This window comes from Chelonoidis abingdonii, chromosome 8 (genome assembly GCF_003597395.2).
Source record: "Chelonoidis abingdonii isolate Lonesome George chromosome 8, CheloAbing_2.0, whole genome shotgun sequence".
Classification (NCBI taxonomy): Eukaryota; Metazoa; Chordata; order Testudines; family Testudinidae; genus Chelonoidis; species Chelonoidis abingdonii.
This window is the reverse complement of record NC_133776.1, coordinates 3,273,619-3,300,277: the sequence shown is the minus strand read 5'-3', so window position 1 is coordinate 3,300,277 and position 26,659 is coordinate 3,273,619. Positions and strand designations below refer to the sequence as shown.

Below are 26,659 nucleotides of genomic sequence, written 5' to 3'. Positions count from 1 at the left end.
CAAGTGTGAATTTAAATCCCAGCAGTAAGTCCTTCAATGCCACAGCAGAAATAGAAATGTTTCCGGCATGTTTACCATAACAGCACTCTTGCATTTTTGTAGCGCCTTTTTCTGCTAGCACTTCAAAATCTTCACAGCACCTTTGGGAAGAAAGCGTTGTCCTCGGTTTCTTCATCTGCAAAATGGGGGCAGAGAGAAGGGATTTGCCGTGGTGTCTCAGTGAGTCAGTAGCAGCCAGGTCCTCTGTCTCACCGTGTCTGCTTCAGCTACCAGTCCATATTGCCTCTCCCTGACTGGCATTTCTAAAATCTTTCAGCTGCTTCATGGCTCCAGTCTAGGGCATGTAGAAAACCTAAGGAGTTTAGATTAACTTAGTGCTAATGTAGCTCCTGTGCTCACTTGTACGAGGGAACTTTTATTGCACACCAGCAGCGTCCACAGGCCAGTTGGCGCATGATATGCTGGTGTGGACTGACCACCGTCCAGAGAAGCCCATAGGTTGGCATTCTCTCCTCAGCTCTCCCATCGGGTTCACTCCAGGTGGGGGGTGTCTCCTAACGAGGGCAGAGTATTTAGAGAAGAGGCAAGGGAGACCGTGGTCTGCAGTGCTGTATCAACGTCTTTGCCCATGGACGTGGAATGGACAGAGTGTAGGACCTTGTTGCTTTTCTCCTGAGAAACCCTTCTTGTCTGCACTGGCTCTAAATCATGATGTGTCCCGGGTGCCATTGGGTGGCTGTGTTCAAAGCAGACTCACCTGAAGCTGTCTTCAAATCACATTAAACGTGGCTTCAAACCCTGGGGATACGGAGCCCAAATGACCGCTCACTGTCTGCAGCCTTGGCCCACGTGCCAGGGATGTTGGGATGTCTCTGTGCAGTTCCAAAATGGGGGATCCCATTGGATCCCACCATAAGGACTACCTGCCTGGCCATGTTCACTCTCGGCCTTTCTGGATGCTAGGGGGACCTCGTGACGTATTCCTTACGTTGTTTTTCTTTAGCTTTCTCTGTCTCTAGGCATCGTTTAGCTGGTGACAGCTGAGTTCGTTCCCTCTGTTTTTGTATCAGCCTTGGCAAACCATGTCCTGGCCTTCAATTTACAGTGCCCCAAGACAGTGTCTTCTCCCACCAGTCCTGCTGCCAGAATCTAATGTTGAGTTCCTCTGTCCTTTTCCTCTCCCAGCCCTATTCCCCCTGCCGCAAATCAGGCTGCCCTCGGAATTGCAGAACATGGGGGTCCCCCCAAAGTACAGGCCCCCAAGCAGCCGGTTGCTTGACAGCACTACAGGCTCGCCCTCCCAATAATCATCATGAAGGAAAACCGATGAGGCAAATGGCAAACCCTGCTGTCTTTGTGCCTGTCCACTGAGCTCTATTGACAGCGCTGGCTGCAACACTTCTGCACCAGGCACTGTTCCTTTCTTATAAAGATCCCTTTCCTGTTTCTTTCCCGCTAGCCTTTGGCCATTTTATTGATGCCTTTCTGTGCTTGACGTACAGCAGTCCCTGTATTTAACACCCAGTTTGAAGCAAGTTCGTACCTGACTCTGGAAACCCCACTGCTAATAAACAATTCGCATTTGGCCATGACGCAACCCAGAACTATGCTGGTGGGAGGAAAAGCAGTGAGGTAAAGAGGAAGGTGCTTTGCACTGCCGTGTGGGTGGGTATGAGAGAGGGTTTTATTTTTAATAGCCTCGCTGTGGATCCAGAAAGCCTGAAGCTTGAAAATTCAGTCTCACCTTCCTTTCTTTGGAGGTTCTGGCTTTCAGGGCTGGACGATGCATGTGATCGCCTTCAGACGTCAGAACGGGCACCTCACGCCTTCTGCATACAATCATAGAAACGTGGGACTGGAAGAGACCTCAGTAGCTCATCTAGTCCAGTCCCTGCACTGAGGCAGGACTAAGTATTATCTAAACCATCCCTGACAGGAGTTTGTCTGTCTAAGCTGTTCTTAAAAACCTCCAGTGAGGGAGGTGCCATGGTCATAATCAAAGTGATGGGGACACGACAAATGGCTATAAAATGATGAAGGCTGTAGGGATGGGAATATTCCCCCTCCCAAAAACAAAAACAAAAAAAAGAAAAGGGGGAGGGGGAACCCACCTAGCTACCCAAGCAGAGCTTTGGCCCTGAAAAGGGGGAAGGGTCAGACAGGAATTTTGGTGTTGCTCTTGATATTTGTTCGGTGGCAGGCACTCAGATACTATGGCGATGGGTGGATATATACACAACCCAAAGTAGATGGAGAAAGTGAATCCGGTGCTCCTAATGAGCCATTCTTATAATATAAAATAAAAGGGATTCAGTGAAATGGAAAGGCACCAAATTTAAACCCAATATAAGAAATAGTAGTTTACATGATTCGTAATTTACCTGTGGAACTCACTGCCACAAGAAGATACTGAGCCAAGAGCTTAGTGTAGGATTCAAAAAAGGATTGTTCATTCAGATAGCTATTGAGAAGATCTCCAGATATATTTGATATGAGGATTTAAAAACAAATGTTTTGATTGGGTGTGTAAACTCTCCCGCTTCAAGGCATAAGGCATCCACTAACTAACAGGTTAGGAAGAAACTTCACCTCTGGGTTGGTTACTCCATGATTGACTATTTCAGAGTTTCTTGTACCTGCCCCTAAAGCATCAGGCAGTGGCCACTGTTGAAGCAGCATAATGCAATTGCTGGACTGCAGCTCTGGTCCAGTGTGGCAGTTCCAATCCTCCTATAGACATTTCAAGCTCTGCTTCCATTGGCTATTTGAGGAGCAGTTGCAAGATATGTATGTGGCTATGGCTGGAGACCTGCTGATTTGAATGTGAGGGAGGTGGGACTACTTTTGGGGATGGGAAAAGTGAGAATCGAGTGACTTGTCTGACTCTACCAAGGGAGTTTGCATCAGAGCTGGAAATAGGACTCAAGAGCTCCTGGTGCCAGCCCGGTGCTCAGACCTACCAACAGTCAAAGCTCCCTGGGCCAATGGCTCATCAGGCTGACCGGTTAAGGCACATCAGTTTCACAGCTGACTATCCACAAGGGAGAGACATGGCCACTGTCATGTCCAACTGCCTTTGGCTGCCCTAACCCCATGGAGCCGGTGCCCATTTTGTAATGGTGGCCTTTCAGTCAGAACGAGCGAGACTCGGGGCCACGGCCTCCAGGATTGTACCTGAATGCCTTCACCACTCCGCCAGTGCACCTACAACTGACCTCACTTAAAATAAAATCGATACTTACTGCCGGCAGTCGCTAAAATTAACCCATTCAGACAGTCACACTGCAGCGGGAGTAGAACACCATAGCATGGTCAATGCTGATTCATTCCTTGCATGCATATTTGTGTACTGGGCGGGACGATGGGGAAGAGAGTGTCCTGCAGGATCCCTCATCCTCAAAGCAAAGGACAGGAAGACAGAGCCATGTAGTCCCCACATTCATTCCCTTTGGTAAGAGAGAGCTGTGGGGTGTACCAGCCAGCATGTGCCTTCATCTTCCCTTGTGTAAACCTGGGGGTAATGAACTAAATCCCTGGGATGTTGCAAGGGTGAATTAAGTCTGTGATGCTCATTGGGATCTTTACATGGGGGCCTTCAGAAATGCAAAGGATTGTTACTTACAGCATTCTGTTCATCCTAATAGCAGGAGAAGTGTCCACAGCTGGTACAGGTACAACTTAGCATCTCCTTGGTGATAAATGAAGGAGAGAGAGAATTCTCAGTGCTCTCGGGAAATGTCCTGACTGTCTCTCTCCTCCACCTCTAGGACATTGCTCGCATCCTACAGCAGAAGGAACTGCAAGAAGAAAAGAAGAGTAAAAAGCACTACTCAGAACCCCAGGGACACGCCGCTCATGCGGACAGTTACTACCCAGAGAACGGAGGTAACCTTTCCTCTCTAGCGCAGGGATCACACACTCTGTAGTACCGGTGATCCTGAGCTAGACAGTTTGACCTCCTGCTGAGAGAGCTGGGATTTTGGGATAAGTTCATTTCTTCTGCTCTGCTTAACAACCCAGTGACCTCTGTTGGGGTTTTGTCATTGACTTATTGGGCCCTAGGCTAGAACCAGGCGATTAGGTAAAGCTCTCGTCCCCATTTTTATTTTAATGCTCCATTAAAATGCGTTGTAGGGTGGGGACGGTATGTGTGTAAAACCCGCTTGTGGTTAAAGATGATACGTGGCAGACAGTGTGTGTGTCTAATTTATTAACATGGAGTGTACTAACAAGGAAGCTTAAGGTAATTTAGACACTATGATTTTAAGGACAGTGTTTCCCTATTTGATTTGTGTGGTCATCTAAAATACCCACAGTGGTGTAAGTGTGTAATGAACTGGTCTATGGAGTGGCCTTTCAAACAGAATTCCTATCAGGTATGTATCCAGCATTAGAACCAGTATATTCAGCTGGTATGACTTACTGAAAAACAGGAGGGTCTCCAAAGAACATCTTCACCAAGATTATCACTCTGGTCTGTTAATCATGGAAAAAATGTAATCTGCAGGGCTGTTTTTCCTTGGGGACCTGCTTTTATGATCAAACGCAACCTCCCTCCAGGTCAGGAGAGAATCGGGGTGTTTAATTATTGAACAGCGTGAAAATTGCTCTGTTTACTGGTGGCGGTTCTTTCTGATGTTCTTCCTCCTGAAAATGTGTGTTGGGAAAGGATTTGCCATTTTTTGATTCAGGAATTGCATAATTGAAGAGCAGACATCTGATTTATGACCTTAAGATCTGTGTCCGAATATTAAATATTTCATCTGCCCTCATAAGCAAAATGTTTAACTAAAGTTCAGTCAGAAATAAGCTTTAGAATGGCCAGAAAGTTCATACCACAAACTGTGTAGCAGCAACTAGATGGAAACATCAGAATGATGAGATCTACCGTACACAGAATATTCTCCCAATGAAAGTGGTGACAGATCTCCTGCTGGAATCTTTTAGAATTCGACTTGGCAAGTCAGTGAGGGACATGCTGTAGGGGATTAATCTTGCTCTTGCTGGGGTGGGATGATTGGCTAGATTTCACAGCAGAAGTTAGAGATGGAAAAGATCTGATTCTCTGAACCTGTATGCTAAGAAGATACGTAGCACCATGCGTGATGCACCTGGAGAGCAAGATATCATAAGGGAGGCTGAAAAATGGCATGGTGACGTTTCACTCCCACCAGTTTCTTCCACCTGTCATGATCTACAGTCTAGAAACAGGATCCAACCATGGGAGGGGCAGGATTGAAGGTCCTTAATCAGCCAGTAGTAGTGACCTTTTTTCTCCTTGCATTTAGCAACTAGATAGTTAACCATAGTGGATTCTCTTGCTCTGGCACCTGTGAAGTACCTGAGCGCAAGGTGATAAGGACCCAGGGTTACTGGTTTGTATTATCCTCACTTGATGTGGGTTCTATCTGCAAAGTGTTGTGATATGGATCCAAGCTTCCCCCATATTCAGAGTGGGTGTGGATCGGAGATTCTAGTTCAGAACCATCCCTGCTTTTAAAAGGAAAAATAAATACAAAAGAAGAGACGTTCTGTGCCTTGGAAAATATTGTCCTATTCATCCTGTCTCTTTTTGTTTAATAAAGAGGCACCAACTCCAAGAGTGCTTATGTTGCCTCTGCAGTAGGGCACCACACTAACAGCAGTTTGGGTGGAAGCTGACAGTCCTGAGATTCACGGACACCAAATCTCCTGCTCAGGTTGTCTGGCATGGTGGAGTTACCCACTCAGGAACAATCCTTTCCCAACCGAGCTTCAGCATTTCATGCCATCCTTCCCTTTCTTCTCCCTTTCAGAGGTGGCTGGTTGGCTTGTTGTTGCTCTTTTCCTGAGCTGTGCAGACAAGATTAAACTAATCACAGGTGATGCTGGGTTGTAGGCATTTGTCAGTGTTGTGCAGAAACTGACTCCTGGCTTTTTGACTTTCCTTTCGTTTCTAGTCGCTGTTCAGTAAATCATTCTGATCATTTTATTTTAAACCGCTATCCATCATCTGCAGATAACACTTGCCATTTGAAATTGTCCAGGAAAACCTACCATTTAACAGACACTGCCATATTCATCCTTTCAGCTCTTGGTTGTTTTTTTGTTGTTTTCAAAAGTGTGTGTGTGTGCGCACACACCAACTCTTGCTGGTGGCCCCTCTCACGCTTTTTCCTGAAATACTTAATTTAGCTTTAGGAAAACCAAATAAATATGCACATATACACATCTAAATCATTGTAGTTTATATATTGCTCATTAGCACATCTGTTGTGAAAAGTGATATTAACAAACATGCAGCTGTCACTTTTCACAGCAGACTTAATCAGCCCTGGCAAGCCTGGCTTTGTATTTACCTGTGAGACACTGGTTACGTCTACACTGGAATAAAAGACCCAGGGCATGGCCATGGCTGGCCCAGCTGTGGTTTGGGCTGTGGGGCTAAAAATTGCTTTGTAGATATTCAGCACAGGTGGCCGGAGCCCAGGCTTCGGGTCCCAGAGCCAAGCCCGAATATCTACACAGCCATTTTACCACCCCACGGCCCAAGCCGTGGAAGCCCAAGTCAGCTGACCCGGGCCAGCCACAGGTGTTTCATTGCAGTGTAGACACACCCTCTGAGTACATTACATTTCCTAGACCTGAAGAAGAGCTCTGCTTAGCTTGTCTCTCTCACCAACAGAAGTTGGCCCATCAAAAGAGATTACCTCACCCACCTTGTCTCTCTTAGCTATTATTAAACTGTGTCCACAATGGAGAAGGAAAGTCCCTCACTGTTTCATTGTGCTGCAATTCTGCTTACAGTCATCTCAGCTTAGTGTGAATTCTCTTCATGGGTGTACTCTGAGTGCTTCACTGTACTGCTGCATGGAGCATTTCACTCTGCCCCATGATTTTTCTTAGAAACTAAATCGAACAAAAGATTGTGGGCAGGCACACGTCTAACTCCCCCACCATTAAACATTTGTATCTAGTTATCACTGTGAAAGCAAAACCAAACAGGATTTCCACCCACTTCGTGGAAAGCTCAGATGAAGGAAATCTGCTAAACGGCCAAGGGGAATGTTTTGGTTTTTTGGTTGTTTTTTTTGTTTTTTTTTTTTTTTTAACGACACTGCTGTCAGAAACCATTTTCTGAACTCAGTGTGTGAGTTTTGTCAAGTACCATCTGGCCCTTAAATTTCCACAGTGATACTTAGTCTAGACTTGAGTTCTCTAATGAGGGAACTAAACGGCCTCAGAGCTCCTTCTTTCTGATTCACCGAGGGAGCATTGTTTGCCTCGGTTTACTTTTCGAGCAGGGTGCTCAGATACCATGGTAATGGGTGAGCTTATAAAATTGGCCTGTCTCCAAGCTGCGTTAATTTCACAGCATGGAGCTTTTTTCCTCCCCTCAGGAAAATACATGGTGGGGGTCTTCCCGCCCCCCCCCCCCCCCCTTTACTGAAATCTTATGGCTAAAACTAGGGCTGGGCAAACAGGTTTTGAAAGACCTGAGACCCGATCTGAGCCTCTCGTCAGAACTGACACCAAAACATTTCAGGAGGCCTGAGTAAGTTTCTCCTCTTCTGCACCCTTCCTCCCCTCTCCATGAAGCTGCCCTTTGCGAACCTGGTTCTGGTTGGGTCCAGGAGCAATCAGAAGTGAGGAAACATGGTGAAATGGGCTGGCCCCATGCTCTTTGTGAGGCCAGGTGGCAGCGAGAGCCCCTGCCCCCCATCTCTCAAGTTACCCAGCCTTGTTTTTTCAGGCATTCAGGCTTTAGATAAGGATCCAGATGGCTGGGTGCTTAGCAAACCAAACCTGCAACACGTCAGTCCCTCGTCCACCATTTACGCCTCCGAGTTTAGCTGCTTAATTAGGTCCCCACTGTTGTGTTGTGTAACTCTCAGCTGCCCACCTGTACCTTAGGCTTCTGTTCTGACCCTGCATGTTTGTGCTGCCCAGCTTACCTGTTTCCATATGGAGCTGCCTTTTTTATTAATCTCGTGTCATGCTTGTGCCATCGCATGCTGCGTGAGCTCGCCCCTATTCGCTGGCATTAACTTGTGTGTCACTAACCTGCTTCGTTGTTTGTCCCATCCCTCATTGCTCAGACCACCTAAGAGGTAGCTCCAGGGAGCAGGTTTGTGAGTACTCAAGGCCCCGCAGAGCCCAGAGTGGTGACAGGCATGTGCGTGAGCGGAGAGAACCCCAAAGAGCCTCCCTGGCTCTGTCTGATAATGGCACTGAATGCTAGCACCCCGCCACCAAGGAGTCTCGGCACTCTCCTCCGCTGAGCAAGACCAGGGACGGCCACCAACGCAGCAGGGAGCGGCGGAAACCAGCCAGCCGGGAGAGGCCTCCAAGACCTCCCAGTCTTGACCTGGACAGGACAGCTGACTATGAACCCTGGGACCGCAGCAGCAGCTTGGAAAGGAAGCCACTGAGCCATGAGAAATCCAGACCTCCCAGCCTTGATCTGGACAGACTAGCTGAATATAAGGCCTGGGACCACAGCAGCAGCTGGGAGCAGCGGGAAAGGAAACCAGCTAGCCGGGAGAGGCCTCTGAGGCCTCCCAGCCTTGATCTGGCCACAGAGGTAGGACGTGCCGCCTGGGAGCAAAAAGAAAGAAGGCCATTGAGCAAGGAAAGGCCTCGGAGGCCTCCTGCTCTTAAACTGGACCTGGAGACTGACCAGGCAGCCTGGGAATACAGCAAAAGCCAGCAGCAAAGAGACAGGAAGCCATTGAGCAAGGAGAGAGCGAGGCAACCTCCCAGTCTTGATCTGGAGGCAGCTCAGGACCACAGCAGCAGCTGGTTATCAAACCTGGAAAACCACAAGTCCCACCGCCAAGACCGCCTGTCCCCCAGGGGGTCTTGTGAAGTGAGGCTTCGTGACACAGAGGAATTGCACAGGCAGGATGATAGGAGGGGTGAGGAGAGCGATTATGAAAGAGCAGGACACGGGCCAAGAACGTCTCCCTCCTCCCACGCTGAGAACTGGGAAAAGGACAGAGACTGCCATCGAGACCCAGGTAACCGAGAAAGGGGGTTGGGCAAAGGATGCAGGGTGTGAGCCTGATTTATCAGGTTGTCCTGGTTCTTCTCAAGGTCTCTGTCTAGAATGAGTCTGGGCCCATCTGTCTAGATGGCCAGTGTGTTTCCTAGGCTTGTGTTAGAAATGCCTATGGAAAGTTCCCAGGTCTCCACTGCTCCAGTGTGATAAAGAGTTCTGTGCCAACTCTGGGCACAATGGTGATCGGAGCTGCCCAAGTACCTTGAGAGACAGAAAATGGTCTTGACTCTTGTTCTCTGTACCAGGACGGCCCACTTCCTTAATAAGACCCTCCTTATTCATATCGAATTCTTTCTGGTATACTCTAGTGGGTGGGTGAAACGGAATTGCTATGAACTCGACTCCCACTGTCTGGTGGAAACAGCCTTATACTAATAACGATAATTACCTGCTCCGCGGTCTCCTGGTACCAGAACAAAAACAGTGGAGGCGGGGGCACAAACTCTAAGCTGAATGAGCCAGATTCTGCCCTCAGCCACACTTGCCATCCTATTCCGTTCACTGGGGTTGTAAATGAGGGAAGAATCGGCCCCCCCTCAAGTGAGGGGTGCACTCTCTCTTTGGGGACAGCTATTCAAAAGCGCTCAACGCCTAGCAGTTACCACTGTCCTCAGTGGCTACTGGCCACCTCCGTTAGGGGCTCTTGCTTTTGGAGTGGGAGCCACGGGGTCCGACGTTGTTGTGCAAGCTCTTAGCTTTTTGCCAAAGAGAGAGAATTTCTGTTTGTTTTTTCTAGAGAAGTGTTTCCTGGTTCCTTTTGTGGTGTGCTGCTCTACATGCATGTAGAGCACATAAATTAAGTGCACTTTAAAAATCCAAATGTGCCATTAGCATTTAAACATCTACTCTAACGCCTCTGATACCAGCGACGATGGTCTCGTTGCTGAAGAAAAAAGCCAGGAGTTTAGAGACTTGAGGTCTAGCTTCAGACTTAGTAGGCACTTGCACTAGGCACCTAACTGATCTGCACCACAGCTTCCCTCTCCGTAAGGTGGAGATGATCCACTGTATCTACCTTGCAGGGGGTTGTGAGTCTTGTGCAAAGCTCCTGCAGAAGTTTGTTTTTGGAAATGCAGTAAGGTGTGTGTGTGTGTGTGTGTGTGTGTGTATCAATAAGAGTCACAGTCATTCCTCTGGGAGACCATGGCAAAGCATCCCACTGGATGTATAGTGACTGCACAATGATTAAAATAGCCAAGCAATACAAGCAGCAGCTCATCTCCTCTTTCTGTGAGCCCAAATTATAGCTGGCACTTTGTGCCGGAGGTTCCTACTTCATGTGGGCAGGAGTAATACGGAAATTACTACTGTCTGGCTATATTCGGTCTGTTTAGCTTAACAAAGAAAAGGTTAAGGGGCAACTTGGTAACAGTCTGTAAGTACCGACATGGGGAACAAATATTTGATGAGCTCTTCAGTCCAGCAGAGAAAGGGCTAACATCATCCAATGGCTAGAAGTCAAAGCTAGACAAACTCAGACTGAAAATAAGGGGTACATTTTTAGCAGTCAGAGTAATTAACAGCTGAATTACTGAACAAGGGTCATGGCAGATTCTCCATCATTGACCATTTTTTAAATCAAGACTGGGTGTTTTTTTCTAAAAGCTCTGCTCTACGAATTATTGTGAGGCGGGTCTCTGATCGGTGTTATCGAGGAGATCAGACTAGATGATCACAGTGGCCCCTTCTGGCCTTGGAAGCCATGAAATAAACGTTTCTCTTTGTATTCTGAGGAGGGAGAAGACTGGCTAAGCGCTGGTCTGCTCTTAACAGTTAGATTAATCGGTCACCATTGCTCAGGGGTTTGTACAATTCACACCCCTGAGTGCTGTAACTACACTGACCTAACGCCTGGGGTATGTGTGGCTGGGTTAATGGAAGAATCCTTCCATTGACCTAGCTGCTGTCACCTGGAGAGGTGGATTACCTATGTGGAAGGAAAATCCCTTCCGTCCACGTAGGAAATGCCTGTAGGAAGAGCCTGCACTATGGTGGTAGGTAGAGATGATTAATTTTGGAGCAGACCATAATTGCTGAATTGAGGGTAGAGAGAGATGATCTCCGATGCAGAGAGAGGCACTCGCTGGATGATCCTGAGATCAGAGTATTGTAGCTGAGTGTCTGAAGATGCAGGCTAGATAGGGCTCTCATTGATTAAGTGCAGCATTCTTGTATTCGGTCCAAAAGGAATGAGGAGAGCCTCTGAGCTTCCTCTGACTCTCTCTCCAACTGCTGGTGCAAAGGGAATCTGGACTGGCTCTAAAAATGTCCCATTGTGGAAACCATCTAAAATAGGGGTGGTTTGACCCCACTTTCTGCGCAGAACACGAACTGAACCTTGTGTGAGCTTCAGAATTCTTTAATTATTCTCTCTCCAAAAGAAGGGCTGTCCTTGCTGCGTTTGTGAACCAATCAGGGGCAGTAATGGCCAGAAATCTCACGAGAACCTGCCCCAGGCTAGTTTTGCAGAGCCTAGCATTTCAGAGAGGCTTTTCCTACATCACTGTCTCCAGTAGTGGATCTCTGGACCTTCTGAGCAGAGCTCATTTGAGCTGCTGGGAAAGTAGCCTGTTGCAGTTGGGTGGGTGAGGGGTTGGGGGTGGTCCCATTCAGAGCTGCATGGGAGCTGAGGGATTTGATTTCCCTCCTGGTTTTGCAGGATTGAAGTCGAGGGGGACAAAAGAAGCTGTTTATGCGAAACCCCGAGTGGCCCGTAGGGACCTGGAGCTGTATGATGCAGAGATCGCTAGGAAACTGCAAGAGGAAGAGCTTCTGGTGAGCAGAGATGGCAACAATTAGCTAACGAGTGACTGGGGAATTAACCCCTTGGCCAGTGGCAGCTGCTGTTGAGAGCTAATGTGCAGCTGTCATGTAAGGGGCCAGACTTTTAAAGGTATTTAGGCGTGATGGGAGTTAGGTGTTTAAATACCTTTAAAAACCTGTCCCTAAATGCTTTGGGTCCTGTTCCATGCATTGGAACAGTGACCTCACGCAGTTTTCAGTAAATGCAACTTGACTTTGTATCATTTCTTTCACGCGCCCTCAGTCTTTCCCAGAGCACCAGGCAGAGTCTGTGAATGACCAAGGCAGACACACCTTAGGTGGCACAGGCAGGGCGGAGAGCCAAGGGGCAGGGCCGGTGCAACTATTTAGGCAACCTAGGCGGTCGCCTAGGGCTCTAGCATTTGGAGGGCGCCATTTTCTTCTGCAGCGACCGCAGTGGCCGGATCTTCGACCGCCCCGGTCGCCGCCGGCATTTAGGCAGAGGGAGCTGGGGCAGGGGAACGCGGGGAGGGCCACCTGCAGCAAGTAAGGGAGGGGGCAGGGCGGCATGCAGGGGAACTCCCTGCCCCAGCTCACCCCTGCCCTGCCTCCTTCCCGAGCACGCTGTGGCTGCTCCACTTCTCCCGCCTCCCAGGCTTGCAGGATCTCAGCTGATTGGCACTGCAAGCCTGGGAGGCGGGAGAAGTGAAGCAGCTATGGGGTGCTTGTGTTTGTGCACGGAGAAGGGGTGAGCTTGGTTGGGGGGGTGCCTCAGGGCGGAGGATGGGTTAGAGGTGCTCATCAAGGGTGACGCCTCAGGGTGTGATGGGGTATGGCGGAGACTGCACATGGGGGGCGCCGAGGGAGCATCGCTCGGTGGGGTGAGCTGCTGTTGGGGGGTGGGGGGGAAGGCTCAGGGCGGAGGGGGAGGGTGCAAGGTGGAAGTTTCGCCTAGGGTGCGAAACGTCCTTGCATCGGCCCTGCCAAGGGGTGATCAGCAACAGGGCTGAGGAGGTAGACACATGCGAGAAGGGCAGCATGGGAAGATGGAAGGTGCAGAGGAGGAGTCTCTCTCGCTGATGCTGGGAAAAGCTATGCAGGAGACTGGGATTGGACAGGACGGGGAGCAGGATGAGTTATGACTGGGTGGGGGACTAGAGCAAAACCTCTGGAGGATTTTAAAAACCAAGCTTGTTATTTTAACCTGGCTAGCGAGACAAACGCGGAGAGGGTTGACCTGCTTAGGGAGCAGAGAACTGTGTGATTCTACGGAGGCCCCGAGCAGCATGTTTTTGCTATTGTTCGATTGGCTCAATGTCTCAAAGGTCCTGCTTTTCTTTTTCTAGGCCAACCAGGTTGATAAGAGGGCAGCGCAAGTAGCCCAGGATGAGGTGAGCCCCTGTCCCTCTAAGAGTTTCATCATTTGAACCAAACGGCTGCGAATCGTGGTTCATGAGAAATGTCTGTCTGTGCCTCAGGTCTCCCCTTTGGCACTTCCCCCCTGTCCTCCATCCTTGCAGGGCTCTGTCTGCCTGTCACTTCTTTTCACTTTCTTGAGACTTCAGGGCAGTAAATTGCATTTCCTGATTGCAGCCCAGCCTTTTCTTCCATTGCCAGCTCCTGATGGTGGCCACATACAAGTGACTCTAGTAGCCCTGAGGGGGACGGTCAGAGAAGCCCCACCTTTGGGGAGAAGAAGGAGGGAATGAAGGGGGTGTCCTGATCCAGACTGGCCTGCCACCAAATCAGAAGCAAACAGCAATGGGCGATGCATACAGTGCATAATCTGCCCCGTCACTGCAGTGTCACCTCTTCTCTGGGCCAGGGCTTCGGGTGAAGTCCCGGCTCCCCTCGAAGTCTGTGGAACCTTTGCCATTGACATCAGTGGGGTCGGGATTTCACCCTTCACTTGTTGTTAACTTTGCCGACGCTTTGCACCTTGGCTTGCCCATAAAGCCGATGGAATCGAAGAGCAGGTTTGGCCATTTGGTCCAGCTTCCTGCTCGATCTGGCCATGGTGAGGTCAGCTAGTAAGATGTACAGTGAATTGCAAACCCAGGGGCTTTGCAGCTATCTCATTCTGCAGCCAGCCAGATGGGGGATCAAAGCGCCTGTGATGGCAAGTGGGGTAAAAGCACCATCCCTAGCTCCTCTGATAGCAGCGGTAATTGTAAAACGCAGTGGGAAAGCGTTCAATTCGCTTGAAATCAAAATAAAGCCAGAGCTCTCTTACATGGGGCTTGTATTTGTTCTGTTAGGAGATAGCTCGCCTGTTGATGGCAGAGGAAAAGAAGGCTTATAAGAAAACGAAGGACCGAGAGAAGTCCTCTCTGGAAAAGAAAAGGCAGGACCAGGACTGGAAGGTACGCTTGGCCTCAGAACACCCCTACAAAGCCAGTGGTTTTGTTCCCATTTTCCAGATGGGGTAGCTGAGGCATAGGTGAAGTGTGGTAGATAGAAGTGGTGTTAATCCAGAGTGCAGGAGGGGCTGTAGATGCTAGCACTTGGAGGGTTAAAACAGGAGAGTAACTAGAGTGGAAAATGTTAAAGGGCTTGATCCTAAAGGTGCTGAGCACCATGACCCGCTGCACCTGTTTAAGCCCTCACGTTGTGGGTTTTCGGCATCTCATCTTGGACCCAAGCCCCTGAAGATATTCTGCAGATCGTGTCTGAAACCTACAAATTTCCACTAGCATGTACAGCGGCAACAAAGCACTGCTGTCCGTGAATTAGTCCGTCCTCTCCTGCGGTGAACCTCCTGGAAGCTGGCAGTAGAGTGGAGTTATGTGGCTTTGTGCTCTGCCGATTGCATGCCCAACGTGGAGTTCAGCTGGGTCAGATTTGTGATTCGGTTTTGGGTGGGGAGATGCGGTAGCAGTGCCGGGCATCCAGCATGCACAGCCCTTTAAGAACAAACAGCTTAGGGTAGGTCTACGCTTCAGCACCTGAGCTGTAACATCTACACTGCTGCTTTTAGCGCAAGCCCGAGTCTAGACCCGGGCTCTGAGACTTGCTGCTTTGGGTCTGAAAGTGCAGCGTAGATGTTCCCTGCGTGCGTTTCAGAAGAGGCCATTTCAATGAACAGGAGGGGGATTTGCAGTTAGACTAGGCAGGAGAGGAATGACAACTGGTGAATTTCCAAGCTATCTGGCAAAAACTGATCTTTTGCTGAAGTCCAAGGGAAGTTCCCCCTTTGGTGCAAGTATTGAACAAGGTGTGTGTTGTGGCAGAGGTTCCCTCACTGGTCTGTGAACCACCAGCAGTTCGTGGAGAGGTAACTAGTTGCATGGTGCTGGCTTCTCTTTATTTCCAGCTGCCAAATTGCTTTCAAAGACAGTAGAAAAGTCATTAAGCACTTTTCCTAGTGTTGTTGTTTCTCCACCTATGCTTTGCTGTAGTTGCCACTGGGATGGGTAATATGACTCACGTGGAAGGGAGGTGGCCGTGAAATTGTTGCTGTATGAAAATGTGGCCTGCACTTTGAAAAGTCACAGGCATTTGACATCTCCTTCTGCAACTGTCAGTCCTGGCCACTGCCAGATACAGGAGGTTAGATGCAACATAGACCTGTTCCATTTTTAGCCATTCTGAGGGAAGAACAACTGCGTCTCCGTTCTAAAGAAACAGTCACATAACCAGGGGACTGAGCCCTCTTGTGAAGTACCTCTGCAGAGGGCAGGCTGGGAGGTAATAGGAAATAGTGTAGCTCCAGGTTCGGTAGAGACTAAAAATGGCGTAACGTGAGTCTTAGGTGAGTTTACCTCTGCCCACGTCTGCCACTGAGCTAGGTCAGCCTGTCAGCTGTCTGGCCAGATTTTCAGAGTTAGGCTTGCACTGTTGCAGACACTCATTTGCATATGCCTGACCCAATGTGCCTATGCAAATGACATGTATTTACACATGGAAACTGTCAGCTAGGTCTCTGGCCCACTGTGCACAATGGATCAGTGTGTGTCATACTCTGGCTTAATGCATATAGTTGTGTCCACTGCTAGTAACAGGCCCCAACAACGTAACAACCTGCCTTGTATTTACAGCAAAAGGAGCTTGGCTCAAGAAGCCGATGGTTCAGGTTTTGGAGTTCCCAGGTTTGCTCCCTGCTGAATGGGTGTATGTGGTCACGGCTTCTTTTGTGCTGTCACAGGTGCCTACTTTGGACAATCTGGCCCATGTTTTGTAAGGAAAGTATATGGCTCCCCAGTGACCTGCCTTCTTCTCTTCTCCTCTTCAGCGTGACACAAGTGAATCCGCGCGTGCAAGGTCAAGAGAGAGGCTTGAACCTCAGAGACTCAAGAGTGACAAACCTGCCCGGTGAGCTGCATGCCCACTCTGAAAAACTGGGCAAATCGGCCGAGGAAATAAAGGGTTGAATCTCCATGAGCAAATACTGGGAGATGACTGGAGGCAAGAGAGTGCAGGGGGCATGAACACTGAACAGGGATGGAAAGTGCAGGGGCCTGTGAGGTGCTCCTTGAGGTTTGGTGTTATGGGTCCATGGCATTTAGCCACTGAAGGGTCCCCATTCTACAATGGCAAAGATAGCTGAACTTGGGCAGCGGCACTTAGTGGGTTAAATATCTCCAGGAGTTTCAGCAGCTGCTTTTCAGTGTCTGAAATCAAATGGACACCACGGTTGTCTCTATGCAGCATTAATAAATGGAGACACATGCACTGCCCCCCCGCCCCCCTCACTCACAGACACACAGAAGTCAGACAGCTGCCTGAGTACGGGAATCCATTGCAACTGGGCGAATCTTACTGATTCGCCACATTGCGCTTGAGTGGTTGGGGGCCATATTACAACCTTCTCACGCCCTGATACAGCGTCTGTAAGGCGGGGCCAAACATTGGTATCGGACTTGGTGGGTTTAAGCCAAGTTACTGGGACAAGACTAATAAATCTTTTTTTTTTTTTTTTTTTTTTTTTTTTTTAATGAATAAAAGATAGAGCTGGTTAGGGGGAAAGAATCAATGCAAATACTAGAATTTCAGAACTGTTCTCACTTTGCAAGGTTCAAAATGTACCTGTTTTCACTACAGAATTTATCACTGTATGTTTTTTATCAGATTTCCCAATTGAAATGATTTGCTTACTGAAAACACATTAAAACCCTTATCCAATGAAAATTTTCAGGTAAATAAATGCAGCATATTTGGAGAACACTGAGAAATGTTTGTGAGAAAAGGTCTATTTTTAAGATGGCACAATTTTTCATTCAATAAATTTTGACCACATCTATTAAAAGAAGACTATTTAAAAGCCTTAAAGGCTGGAAATAATGCATAACTTAACAATTGGAGTAATAAACCATTGGAAACAAGTTACCAAGGGTTGTGGTGGATTCTCCATCACTGCCAATTTTTAACTCAGGACTGGATGCTTTTCTAAAAGCCCTGGGGCAGGTCTCTGGCTTGGACTATGCAGAAGCTCAGCCTGGATGTTCACAAGGGTCCTTTCTGGCCTTGAAATCTGTGAATAGAAGTTCAGCCTAGGAGAGCAAACGGCACAGACACCTTTGCTGCCAACATGCAGGATGTGCTGCAGGGGATTATTTTGGGTGCTTCATTGTTGTTGTAATTCTTTTCCTAACTTTGTTTCTTTTCTGTTCTTGGCAGGCCACCGCCGCCTCCAGTCACAGAACTGGACGACTTTTATCACAGTCGTGGTATTACAAGCCAGCCTAGCACCGTACGTCAGTTTTCTAAACCAGAGTCTTCTCCAAAAGGTAAGAAGAGCGGTGCATAACGGCTTCAGCGCTTCGTTCACATCGGTGACTCAGTTCAAATAATCAGCCTGAAAAACAGTACTTTCTGGTGGCTGCTGTGTGTGGATAGAGAGAGAGAATATCACATGACACCCTACAGACACATGATCCTGCTCCATAAACCATCTGTTCTTGAGTCCCTGCCCCAAAGAGCTTACGTCTAAGAGCTAAATGATGCCTCTTGAGAACACACAATAAAGAACAAGAATAGGAGGGTTTGACAGTTTCATTTTCATGCGTGACTAGCTCAAGGCACAGGATGAGTGGGAAAGGTGTGAAGGCAGCAAAGCAATGAGCTTCAGTTGACTCATCCTGCCACACAGAACAGTCCAACACGCTAGGAAACCTTCAAAGAGCTGTCTGGCTGGTAGATGACAAGGCTGAGGCTTTCCTGCAGGGCGCTAGACTTGCCGTGTGCATTGGCCTGTCTGGTTTTTCCATAGCCCTCCGCACTAGCGCATCTAAGCACGGTGCTTTCTGCAGTCGCTTCAGGCTGGGATCCCTTCGTTCTCCAGCTTCCACAGCTGGAGACGACGGGGTGGGGCTAGCTTATGTGGAAGGGAGGGGAGATGTTGGGAGCACTTTGTATAGGTTATTAGATGCTGAATCAGCCCCTAGTGCCAGTCTCACTGGTGGGCCATAGGGGGCCATTCACAGAATGTGAGCAATTGAAGGGTTTGTCTTTTCCGTGGATCTCTCCAGGTGTTTCCTGAACCTTTTACTGGCCCTAATAGTACACCTTCCCCACGTCCGATTTTTTTGTGAATGCACCTACACTCAGACATTTAAACCAGCCTCAGGGCTGCTAAGAACTAGAAGAAAGCTTTAGATTCGGTCGTCCTCACTGTGGCTCTATGGCAGTGGTTTTCAAATGTTTCTATTGCTGACCCCTTTCCCACAGCAAGCCTCTGAATGTGGAAACCCCGCCCCCCCCTTACAAATTAAAAGCAATTTTTTTTTTCATATTTAACACTATTATAAATGCTGGAGGTGAAGCGGGGCTTGGGGGTGGAGGCTGACAGCTTTCAAACCTCACGTTGTAATCTTGTGACCCCCCTGAGGAGTCATGGCTGCCCGAGTTTGAGAACTGCGCTGTGCTAACTCATTTTTCCCTTTTTGTTTTATAGGTTTCCATTACAAGCAGTAAAAAGCTAGACTTTGCATTGATACTGACTCTCTTCTGTAGCAAACATTACTGGAATTCCCAGGACAGCTTCTCATTTCCTTTACTCAACTCAAGTTCCATCCTCAGGACTTCTTCCTTTTTCAATGTCATGTCAATAAGTAGTGTCTGTTCATCCTGGTTTCCCAGTTGGTTGTGATTACTTTAATAGTGCAGTAAAATCTAGCTACGGTGTAGCTGGCCAGCTGTACCCAGCTAGCTGATCTGGCAACACCTTTACAGCCCTCGGAATCCCTTTTAGCTACAGCTGCATCTTTGACAATTAGTGGCTTGATCTTTTTTCAGAGAGAGAGACAGACAATTGGGGGGAAAAGTCCAAGATGTGAGGTGGATTATGGCAATGCAGAAATCAAGCAATAGGCTAGAGATTAACATGTGACTAAGATGACACACAGCTTTCTGTTGTAACCAGGAATGCACATCTTCCTGAGTGAGGAAACAGAGCTAAATCAACACAGAGCAACTGAGATTTTCCATGGTAGTTGGCATGAAGGTGAACCCATCTTCATACATCTACCAGCAGGCTGCTCGGACTTCGCACCCTTTGGAGAAAAAACTGTTCTGTCTACAAAGTCTCTGTTGTGCAGCCACTTCTTAGGAAACACCCTTTGGCTGACGCACATAACGTGCTTCTATGTCCGAGTCATAACCTCTTATTCAGAGGCCTAAAACGTCAGCTCTTGCTGTACATTTCGTATGCACTGTTTTAAAGAAGTTTTCAATTTCCTGGTGCAGCTGTCAGTGGTGGAGCTGAAGGGGAATATAAATCCATGGACCATAGGACCAAAAGGGACTATTATGATTATCTGGGGTGACTGTGCACGGCACGGGTCAGAGAACCTCACCCAGTAAAAAGGAGGACATGAGTATTCTTTCACCATTGAGCTCAATAACTTGTGGCTGAACCAGAGTGTATTTTCTAGAAGAGCACCCAGTCTCTGTTTAAGATGCCATGTGAGGATGACTTAATCACTTCCCAGAGTGCAGGAATCCTCTCTCAATCGAAGATACCCGCCTAGGTTCTCTCCTGTACTGATCCTTGTGTCCCTGCCCCCACCCCATGGGAGACAAGTATCTCCCGAGCTGCCTCCCAGTTCTTTCAACCTCAGCATTTTTGTCAGTGTCTGTGCAAATACATTTGAATTGCAAAGGTGACCATAGATATACAGTAAGTTCTTTAGCCTATCCAGCCAATAAGGGCCAAGTCAGTGGCAGTGCATTGATAAGCAGCCTGGGCAGGAAACCCCCTGAATGGCTGCTACTCCAGAGAGGCAGTAAACTGCACCGAGTCTGTCCTGGGTGCATCTCCTGGTTCCCTGACCTCCCAGGGTCCCGATGCTGCTGGGTGCACAGAAAGGTAGGGAACACAATGGCTCTCCAGAGCCTGCTTGCATGAAGTGATGGTGCACTGTGCTGGCACAAGGGAGTAAGGAATGCTTCTGCCCCCTCTGCTCCTTTGTAGCTGTCTGCAGGATGGGCCCCAATCTGGCCCCAAGGCCATGTCTTTCCTAGGGGGGGAAAAAAGTGTGTGTTCTTAACTCCAGCTAAGGTAAGTCCTAGCGAAGACAGGGCAGTTGGTAGCTGTCCAGGAGCTAGCAGGTCGAGTTAAAGGCTATGGAGCAGCCTAGTTTAGCCTGACCTTCTAACTCATGTGTAAACTACAAATTGCCTGGTCTTCATGAGAATTTTACCTCAGATTAGTTACCCTGTGTTATAACAATAGTCACCATGCAGCACCTTTCATCAGTAGATCTCAAAGCAGTTTACAAATCATTTTACAGATGGGGAAACTGAGGCAAATAGAGGCGAGGTGACTTGCCTAAGGTCACCTATCAACCTGTGGCTGAGCTGGAAGTAGAACCCAGTCTCCTGAGTCCCAGTCGAGTGCTCTATGTATCAGGCCACACTCCTTGTGTTCTGAATGAAAAGAAGGCTTAGGTGAGTTAGAAATAACTTGAGGGTTTTCTGCATTGCTGGTATCCCCTGCTGTTGAATGGACTCAGGCTGATGTCTCCAGACTGCACAGGAGCATGCCTGCTTTCCCCTTTGCCTCCCTCCAGGGGACTCGGAAGCTCTCTCTTCTTCTTCTCAGGAAAGTGCCTAGCCTGTGGCTAGATTTGACTGCCCTTGTCTCCTGCTCTTTCAGTTGCCCCACATCCGTCTCGTCAGAAGTGTTAACAGAGTTTTAAAGGAAACAATCCCAAGATGCATAGTGTATTTTTTATTTGACAATTTTGGCAAATGTGCTGGTGCCATTTGCAAGGTTTTTATGTTATAAATGTTTATTTTTATATTTCATGGAACAGTCAACGTTTTTACTGCCGAGAATGCCACTTCTTTTCTGTCTTTGCCTGCATTTCCCCAACCTGTATGTATTGTGAAATGGAACGGGGGCTGGAGGTGGTTTCTGTACTGACAGTTCTCGAATGGTCCAAGACCATGTCCTGCGCCTCGGGTCATCCAGGAGGTATAAAAAGTTGCCAAGTCAGAATATGGTTGCATTTTACAGTGGCTTTGTGCAAGTATAAGTGATGTCACAAGGTGGGGAGAATCCGACCCGTGGAGCTCAGCTACTATTGGGATTTGGCAGCTAATTATGATTTTCCCCTCCCGGGCCCCAACTGGAGGCTGCAATTTCCATCTTATCCCCATTAGGAAAGTCTTTTAAGGGCCTGCTCCTGCTCCTGTTTCTGGGCCTGATTCTGGAAAGCATCCCTATTCAAGAAGGGTGCTCAGGTCCCATTGAGTTCAATGGGATGTAACGTGCTTAGGTGGCAAAGCTCCTGTTGACTTGACTGAGAACTGGACCAGGCCCTAAGGACCCAGCCCTGCTCCTGCTGAAGTCAATAGGCATCTGTTGAGCAAGGATCAGGTCGTCAATAGGTGGAAGATCGAGGACCTGATTCAGCACAGGCCTAAGCAGCCATGAATGACTCTGCTGCTATCAGTTGAGTGGCTGTTGCTTTTGCCAGACATAACATTGGCCCTTAGAGCAAAAGCTCCGGCTGGTTGGTTGTTGTCAGTGATGATTCTAATAAGACCCAACCAGGGCTATGTGCTCTTTCCCTGATGGAAAGCCAGGGAACCGACCTTTCTGTTGCCCCTGTTTAAGTAGCTTGGCCTATTACCTTGCTCTAAATTAAAACGTATACAACAAAAGGCCAGAAAAACCTGCCAGTGTCATTCCCACCTCTGCTGCATTTCTGCCTGTGTGCTTTATGACCAGCAACAGAAAGTCCATGGCAGTTGCTTCCCGAGTCTCCTTAGCTGGCAGGTACACATCACTAATGCCGCCTGAAGCTTTGATGTGTGCAGCTCACTTCGTGCAACAAGAGCGGGAAGCAAACGGATTTTCCATACCTGGTCTTGGTTGATGTTCTCGCCACCATCTGGTCTTCCGTCCAAAGCAAAGCACAAGAGTTGTAGCGATCTTTGAGGAGCAAGATTAGACCAGCTGAGTGATCATGCCTTAATCCCAGGGTAGTCAACACCGTAGCCATTCTGATCAGAGTCAGCGTGCTATAAAATAAATGAGGCCTGCCATTTTAAGACATGTACTGTACAATGAGGAGAATGGAGGATGCCAATGGGAGACAGAGGCAGCAAGTTAACCTCATGGCTTTTAAAGGACTTTCTGGTTACTGTTGTGAAAAAAAATGTTTTTTAACTGGTAGGTTATTTTTTATTATTTGACTTCCCTCATGGGGAGGGAGGGTAGAATCTACAACAGCTGAAATGTGCTTAGCTCTACAAAGGGATCTTGTATGTACAGTATTTTTATATTGTTGCAAGGCAGGCCTTTTAAGATGGGAATTGAGACAATTCATCTTTAATACAGGAAAAAATGGATTGTTTTATAGTCAACTTTCGTGATTTTTATTTTGTGCCAAATCAGACCAGCTGTTCCAGCATAGGGTATTCACTCAACTTACCACACTGGATTGATGTATATACGTATGTGTTTTTTTTTATTCGAGATTTAATTTTTGATTAATATTAGCCTGTGTGCAAGCTAACTGTGGATTGCAGATTGATGATTTCTACAAGTGGGAATGTTTTGGAGGCAGTGCAGATACAATGCTTTTATTTTAAGGCTGCAGAATCCCCAGCCTACCTTGTGCTCTTGTAACCCAGCATGGCCAATCAGTAAAATCAAAAGTGGGCTTCTTGTGGAGCATATCCTCTCGGCATCTGCCGCCCTAAGCAGGTTCTCAGTGCTGGGAGCCTTGCAGAGCAAGAGTGGCTGTGCTGAGATACGACTGGGATGGGCACGATACTTATGCCTATGTGGAAGTGGGATCTGGGTTGTCCCACGGGCCTTGCCCCCTGGGAAGCTCGATCCAAGCAGAGTTGTTATGGAAGGGATCCTGCAGCACCAGGGAACAACATCTGAATTTGCATTTGCCCCATCATTTTCCAGATTCTGCAGTTGAATTTTGCCCATCTGCTAGTGCAGGGGACAGTTCTTGGCCCCTCGTCTCCCAAGTTCCAAAGCTCTGTTGACTTCCCCTCCTTTTGTTGGTTTGGGAGACATTTATGGGGCAGCACCGATTTATGATGGGAGGTTCAGCAGTGCAGCTTTGAGCTGTATATATCCTTCAATAGCTGCTTGCTTCTGTTGAGAAGATATTTTTAATCACTATCAATAGCAGTTGCACAGTTTATTTTTTAAGATGATGATGCTGTAACAAACTTTGTGGTTCTGATAATTTCACTATGCTGCATACAATGGCTGCAGCAGGCCTAGAACTCAGTACCTCCTGCGCTGAAAGCACAGGGTCCTCCCTCTTGAGCTGGACATGTCTCTCCATTGCCAATTAGCAGCACGGGGCCTATAATGAGACGCAGTTCAGACTCTAGCCAGCAAAGGGCAGTGGTGGAGACAAACACTGCCCCCTTAACTACAGTACTGTCTTTGTCCCAATAAACAGTTTCACTGTATCAGTATTCTCTGTAAGTAGATTCTGCTGTGTCTCCACCTGTGTTTATGCACTGCAATACAGCTAACCACCTCAGAGAAGTAACTAATGTAGCTCTTCAGGGTAAACGTTCAGCCTGGGGCAGGAGATATTAGCCAGAGAGTAAAATTAATTAGTCGAGTGGCTAACTCCCTCAGAGCTGCAGATGCACCCTGTGTTCCAACAGCTAACCCATAAATGTAAATTGTACACTGACAATAATCCATCTATGCAACTCTGTTATTTTTGACTGTTCGTCCTATGGTTTTATCAGGTTTAACATAGAACTTCTGAATGATATTTAACCAAAGTATCACCTTTGTGTGTCTAGCATGTTTTGCTTCTTTTTTCCTGAACTCATTGAATGTAAAGAGAATATCGCCTTGTCCTTCTTGTTCAATAAACCATAGTCCTGTTATCCATCTGTGTTCTTCTCCATGGATTCATAAGGCTATTGAACTTAATTAGTTTTCTTGATGTGAGTCAAAAGGCTTGCGAAGTACATTTTCCTTGTCTAGTGTCTGCTTTTTGTTGCTTCTATAAGAGCTGGAAGGTGTGAGATTTCACGTTCCAGTTCATTTCATCCTTGGCTTCTTTTGGTGCTTCGCTTATAATACCAATGATTACGTTCTTCCAACTTAACAGAAGTAGCAAAATATTGCTTTATTTTAATGCGATTGTATTGTGTCCAGAGAGATTGAGAAGGGGTAGGTAATGTCATGGAAGGAATCTGGTCTGTTTGGCTTATTGAGACTGTGATACTAGAAAAATAAAGCAGTGGATTTATTTGCAAGGGTTTTTTTAAGTGTGGTTTATAATTTGCAAATAGTCCATTTGAAACTTCCCAAGTCTACCTAATAAATAAGACTAAAATGGGATTAGGGAAGCAGAAAAGGGGAGGAAACCTGACAAATGCCATGCGATCAACCACCTTAGAGGCACCAACGACCACATTCCAAATGCGTGCAACTGAAACACACAATCAGACACGAAGCTGTTCCTGAGTCACAACTTGATTTGTAGCTGAACAAGCTAAAATAATGTGAGGTTCCTAAAGAAAGCATCAAGATTTGGAGTCCAAACTGCCCTAAGTTATAATTTGCCCACACACTGGTTTTAGACAAAACAAGTTTATTAACTACAAAAGATAGATTTTAAGTGATTATAAGGGATAGCAAAGCAAATGAAACAAACACGCAATCTAAGCTTAAAATACTAAAGAATCTGGTTACAAGTCGTAATTTCTCACCCTAAATGTTGTTTTAGGCAGATTGTAGAGATTATTGAAGGCCAGCTGTACTTGCCTGCAGCTTAAAACTTCAGATACTTCATTCACAGGCTAGACAACCTTCCAGGCTGGGCTCTGTCCTTCTCCCCTCCTTCAGTCTTTGTTTCTTAGATGTTTACAGCAGTTATCTTGGGTGGGGATTCAGTGAAGAACTAACCATGATTATGTCCCTCCTGTGCCTTAAATAGGGTTTACATATGGCAGGAAAACTGTTGTCTTCCAGTGTGATTCCCACCCCCAGTTAGTGGAAAAAAGTAATATCATGGAGTCCAGTATCAGGTGACTTGATCACCTGACCCTGCAGCCATACCTCCAAGGCTGTTTGCAGTGTCCCCAGGAAGGCTTTACTAGGAAGGATCCCCAATGAGAAATTAGCATCGTCTAAGACCTATTGTTCTTCCTAATGGCCCTTTCCAGCCAGCCATCTAGACTGATTGCATGCTGTCTAGTGCGTGTTCCCCAGGTGTAAACACATTTTTAATAGATACATAGGCAGTCTTCTGAACTTCAGATACAAAAACAATACATGCACACAAATATAATCATTCAGTAACTCATAACCTTTCCAGTGAGATCTGACCATGCCTTCTCATGCACAAAATACATCATAATTATGCCATACTCAGATCATAATTTTACTAATATGAATATGGGGTGTAATGCCACAGGATTATACATGGAAACCAAGGCAGAGAGGCCAGTTGGGCCTCCACAATTGCTACCACTTTTCCGTGGAAGGTGCTCGGATATTGTGATGCTCGTTTGCCCTAAAGATGTAAAAGTAGTGGGTGGGGGAGATATAGGTGGGCCAGACTGGGTGGATGAGACATCTTAAAATTGGCTTGTCCCACCAGCTCCAATCAGGCATTCTGCCACATGCTTTGTCTTGAGATCAGGCATGGGAAGCAGGAAGCTCTTTTGGGACATCATAAAGATAGAGTGGAAGGAAAACGGGAGAGAGATGGTAGCTGCCACTGGGGGATGCAGGGGCTACATTGGAAAGCAAATAAATAGCAGGAAATAACTCCCCAGTCCCTAGAACTATGTGTCGTTTTAGCATCCTTTCAGACCCATGTCTCCTATTGGCTTGGTAATAGGCTTCTAGTAGAAAATGTCCAGTTTTTCAAATTTCCATCTCGCCAAACACATTCTGTGCTTTAGAAGTCCTTCTCAGTTAGACCTGTGGCATGTCTCTCACTGTACGCACGTGTGCAGAATTCCCCAGCTGTATTTCCTACAGAACAAGATTCCACATCATACTGTCAGCATGAGGCAGCTACCAGCATGGCTGAGAGCTTTTTCTGCACAGAATATCAGCAGGTTGAGCCATCACTGAGATTCGTGGTCTGTTACCATTTAATTTTTAAATTCTCGGCCATTTTGACTTCACAAGTGCTGTGCCGTGCCATGCCATTTCATGGATGTATCTATGCTATGTCAAGAGTCCTAGATCTTTAGGATACCAGAAGTAACTCAACCGATCACTGTCCTGGCTTTGCAGCTAATTTGGATGCAGTGATTTAATTGGTTATATGAGGGAGACTGCACAGATGTTGGATTACTTGGCTAAATTGCTACAGTTCTTTAAAAATCCACACCACAACCGGTGCACACAATCACTGCAAATGCACAAAGCTCTTCCCTGCAGCACAAGCCTCTCAA

At 47.3% G+C, this 26,659-nt stretch overlaps 1 protein-coding gene across 1 annotated transcript in view; it reads left to right on the top strand.

Annotated features, from left to right (window-relative positions):
• The window catches only part of CCDC50 (coiled-coil domain containing 50), a 61,688-nt gene extending 37,553 nt beyond the window's left edge, over window positions 1-24,135 (top strand). Inside the window, exons 5-11 of the mRNA XM_075068321.1 lie at window positions 3,768-3,885; window positions 11,700-11,815; window positions 13,150-13,194; window positions 14,062-14,166; window positions 16,035-16,114; window positions 17,420-17,529; window positions 18,696-24,135. Of these exons, the coding sequence (XP_074924422.1) occupies window positions 3,768-3,885; window positions 11,700-11,815; window positions 13,150-13,194; window positions 14,062-14,166; window positions 16,035-16,114; window positions 17,420-17,529; window positions 18,696-18,715 (594 nt within the window). The 3' untranslated portion in view covers window positions 18,716-24,135. The remainder of the gene's footprint in view (window positions 1-3,767; window positions 3,886-11,699; window positions 11,816-13,149; window positions 13,195-14,061; window positions 14,167-16,034; window positions 16,115-17,419; window positions 17,530-18,695) is intronic.
• Window positions 24,136-26,659: the final 2,524 nt, after the last annotated feature.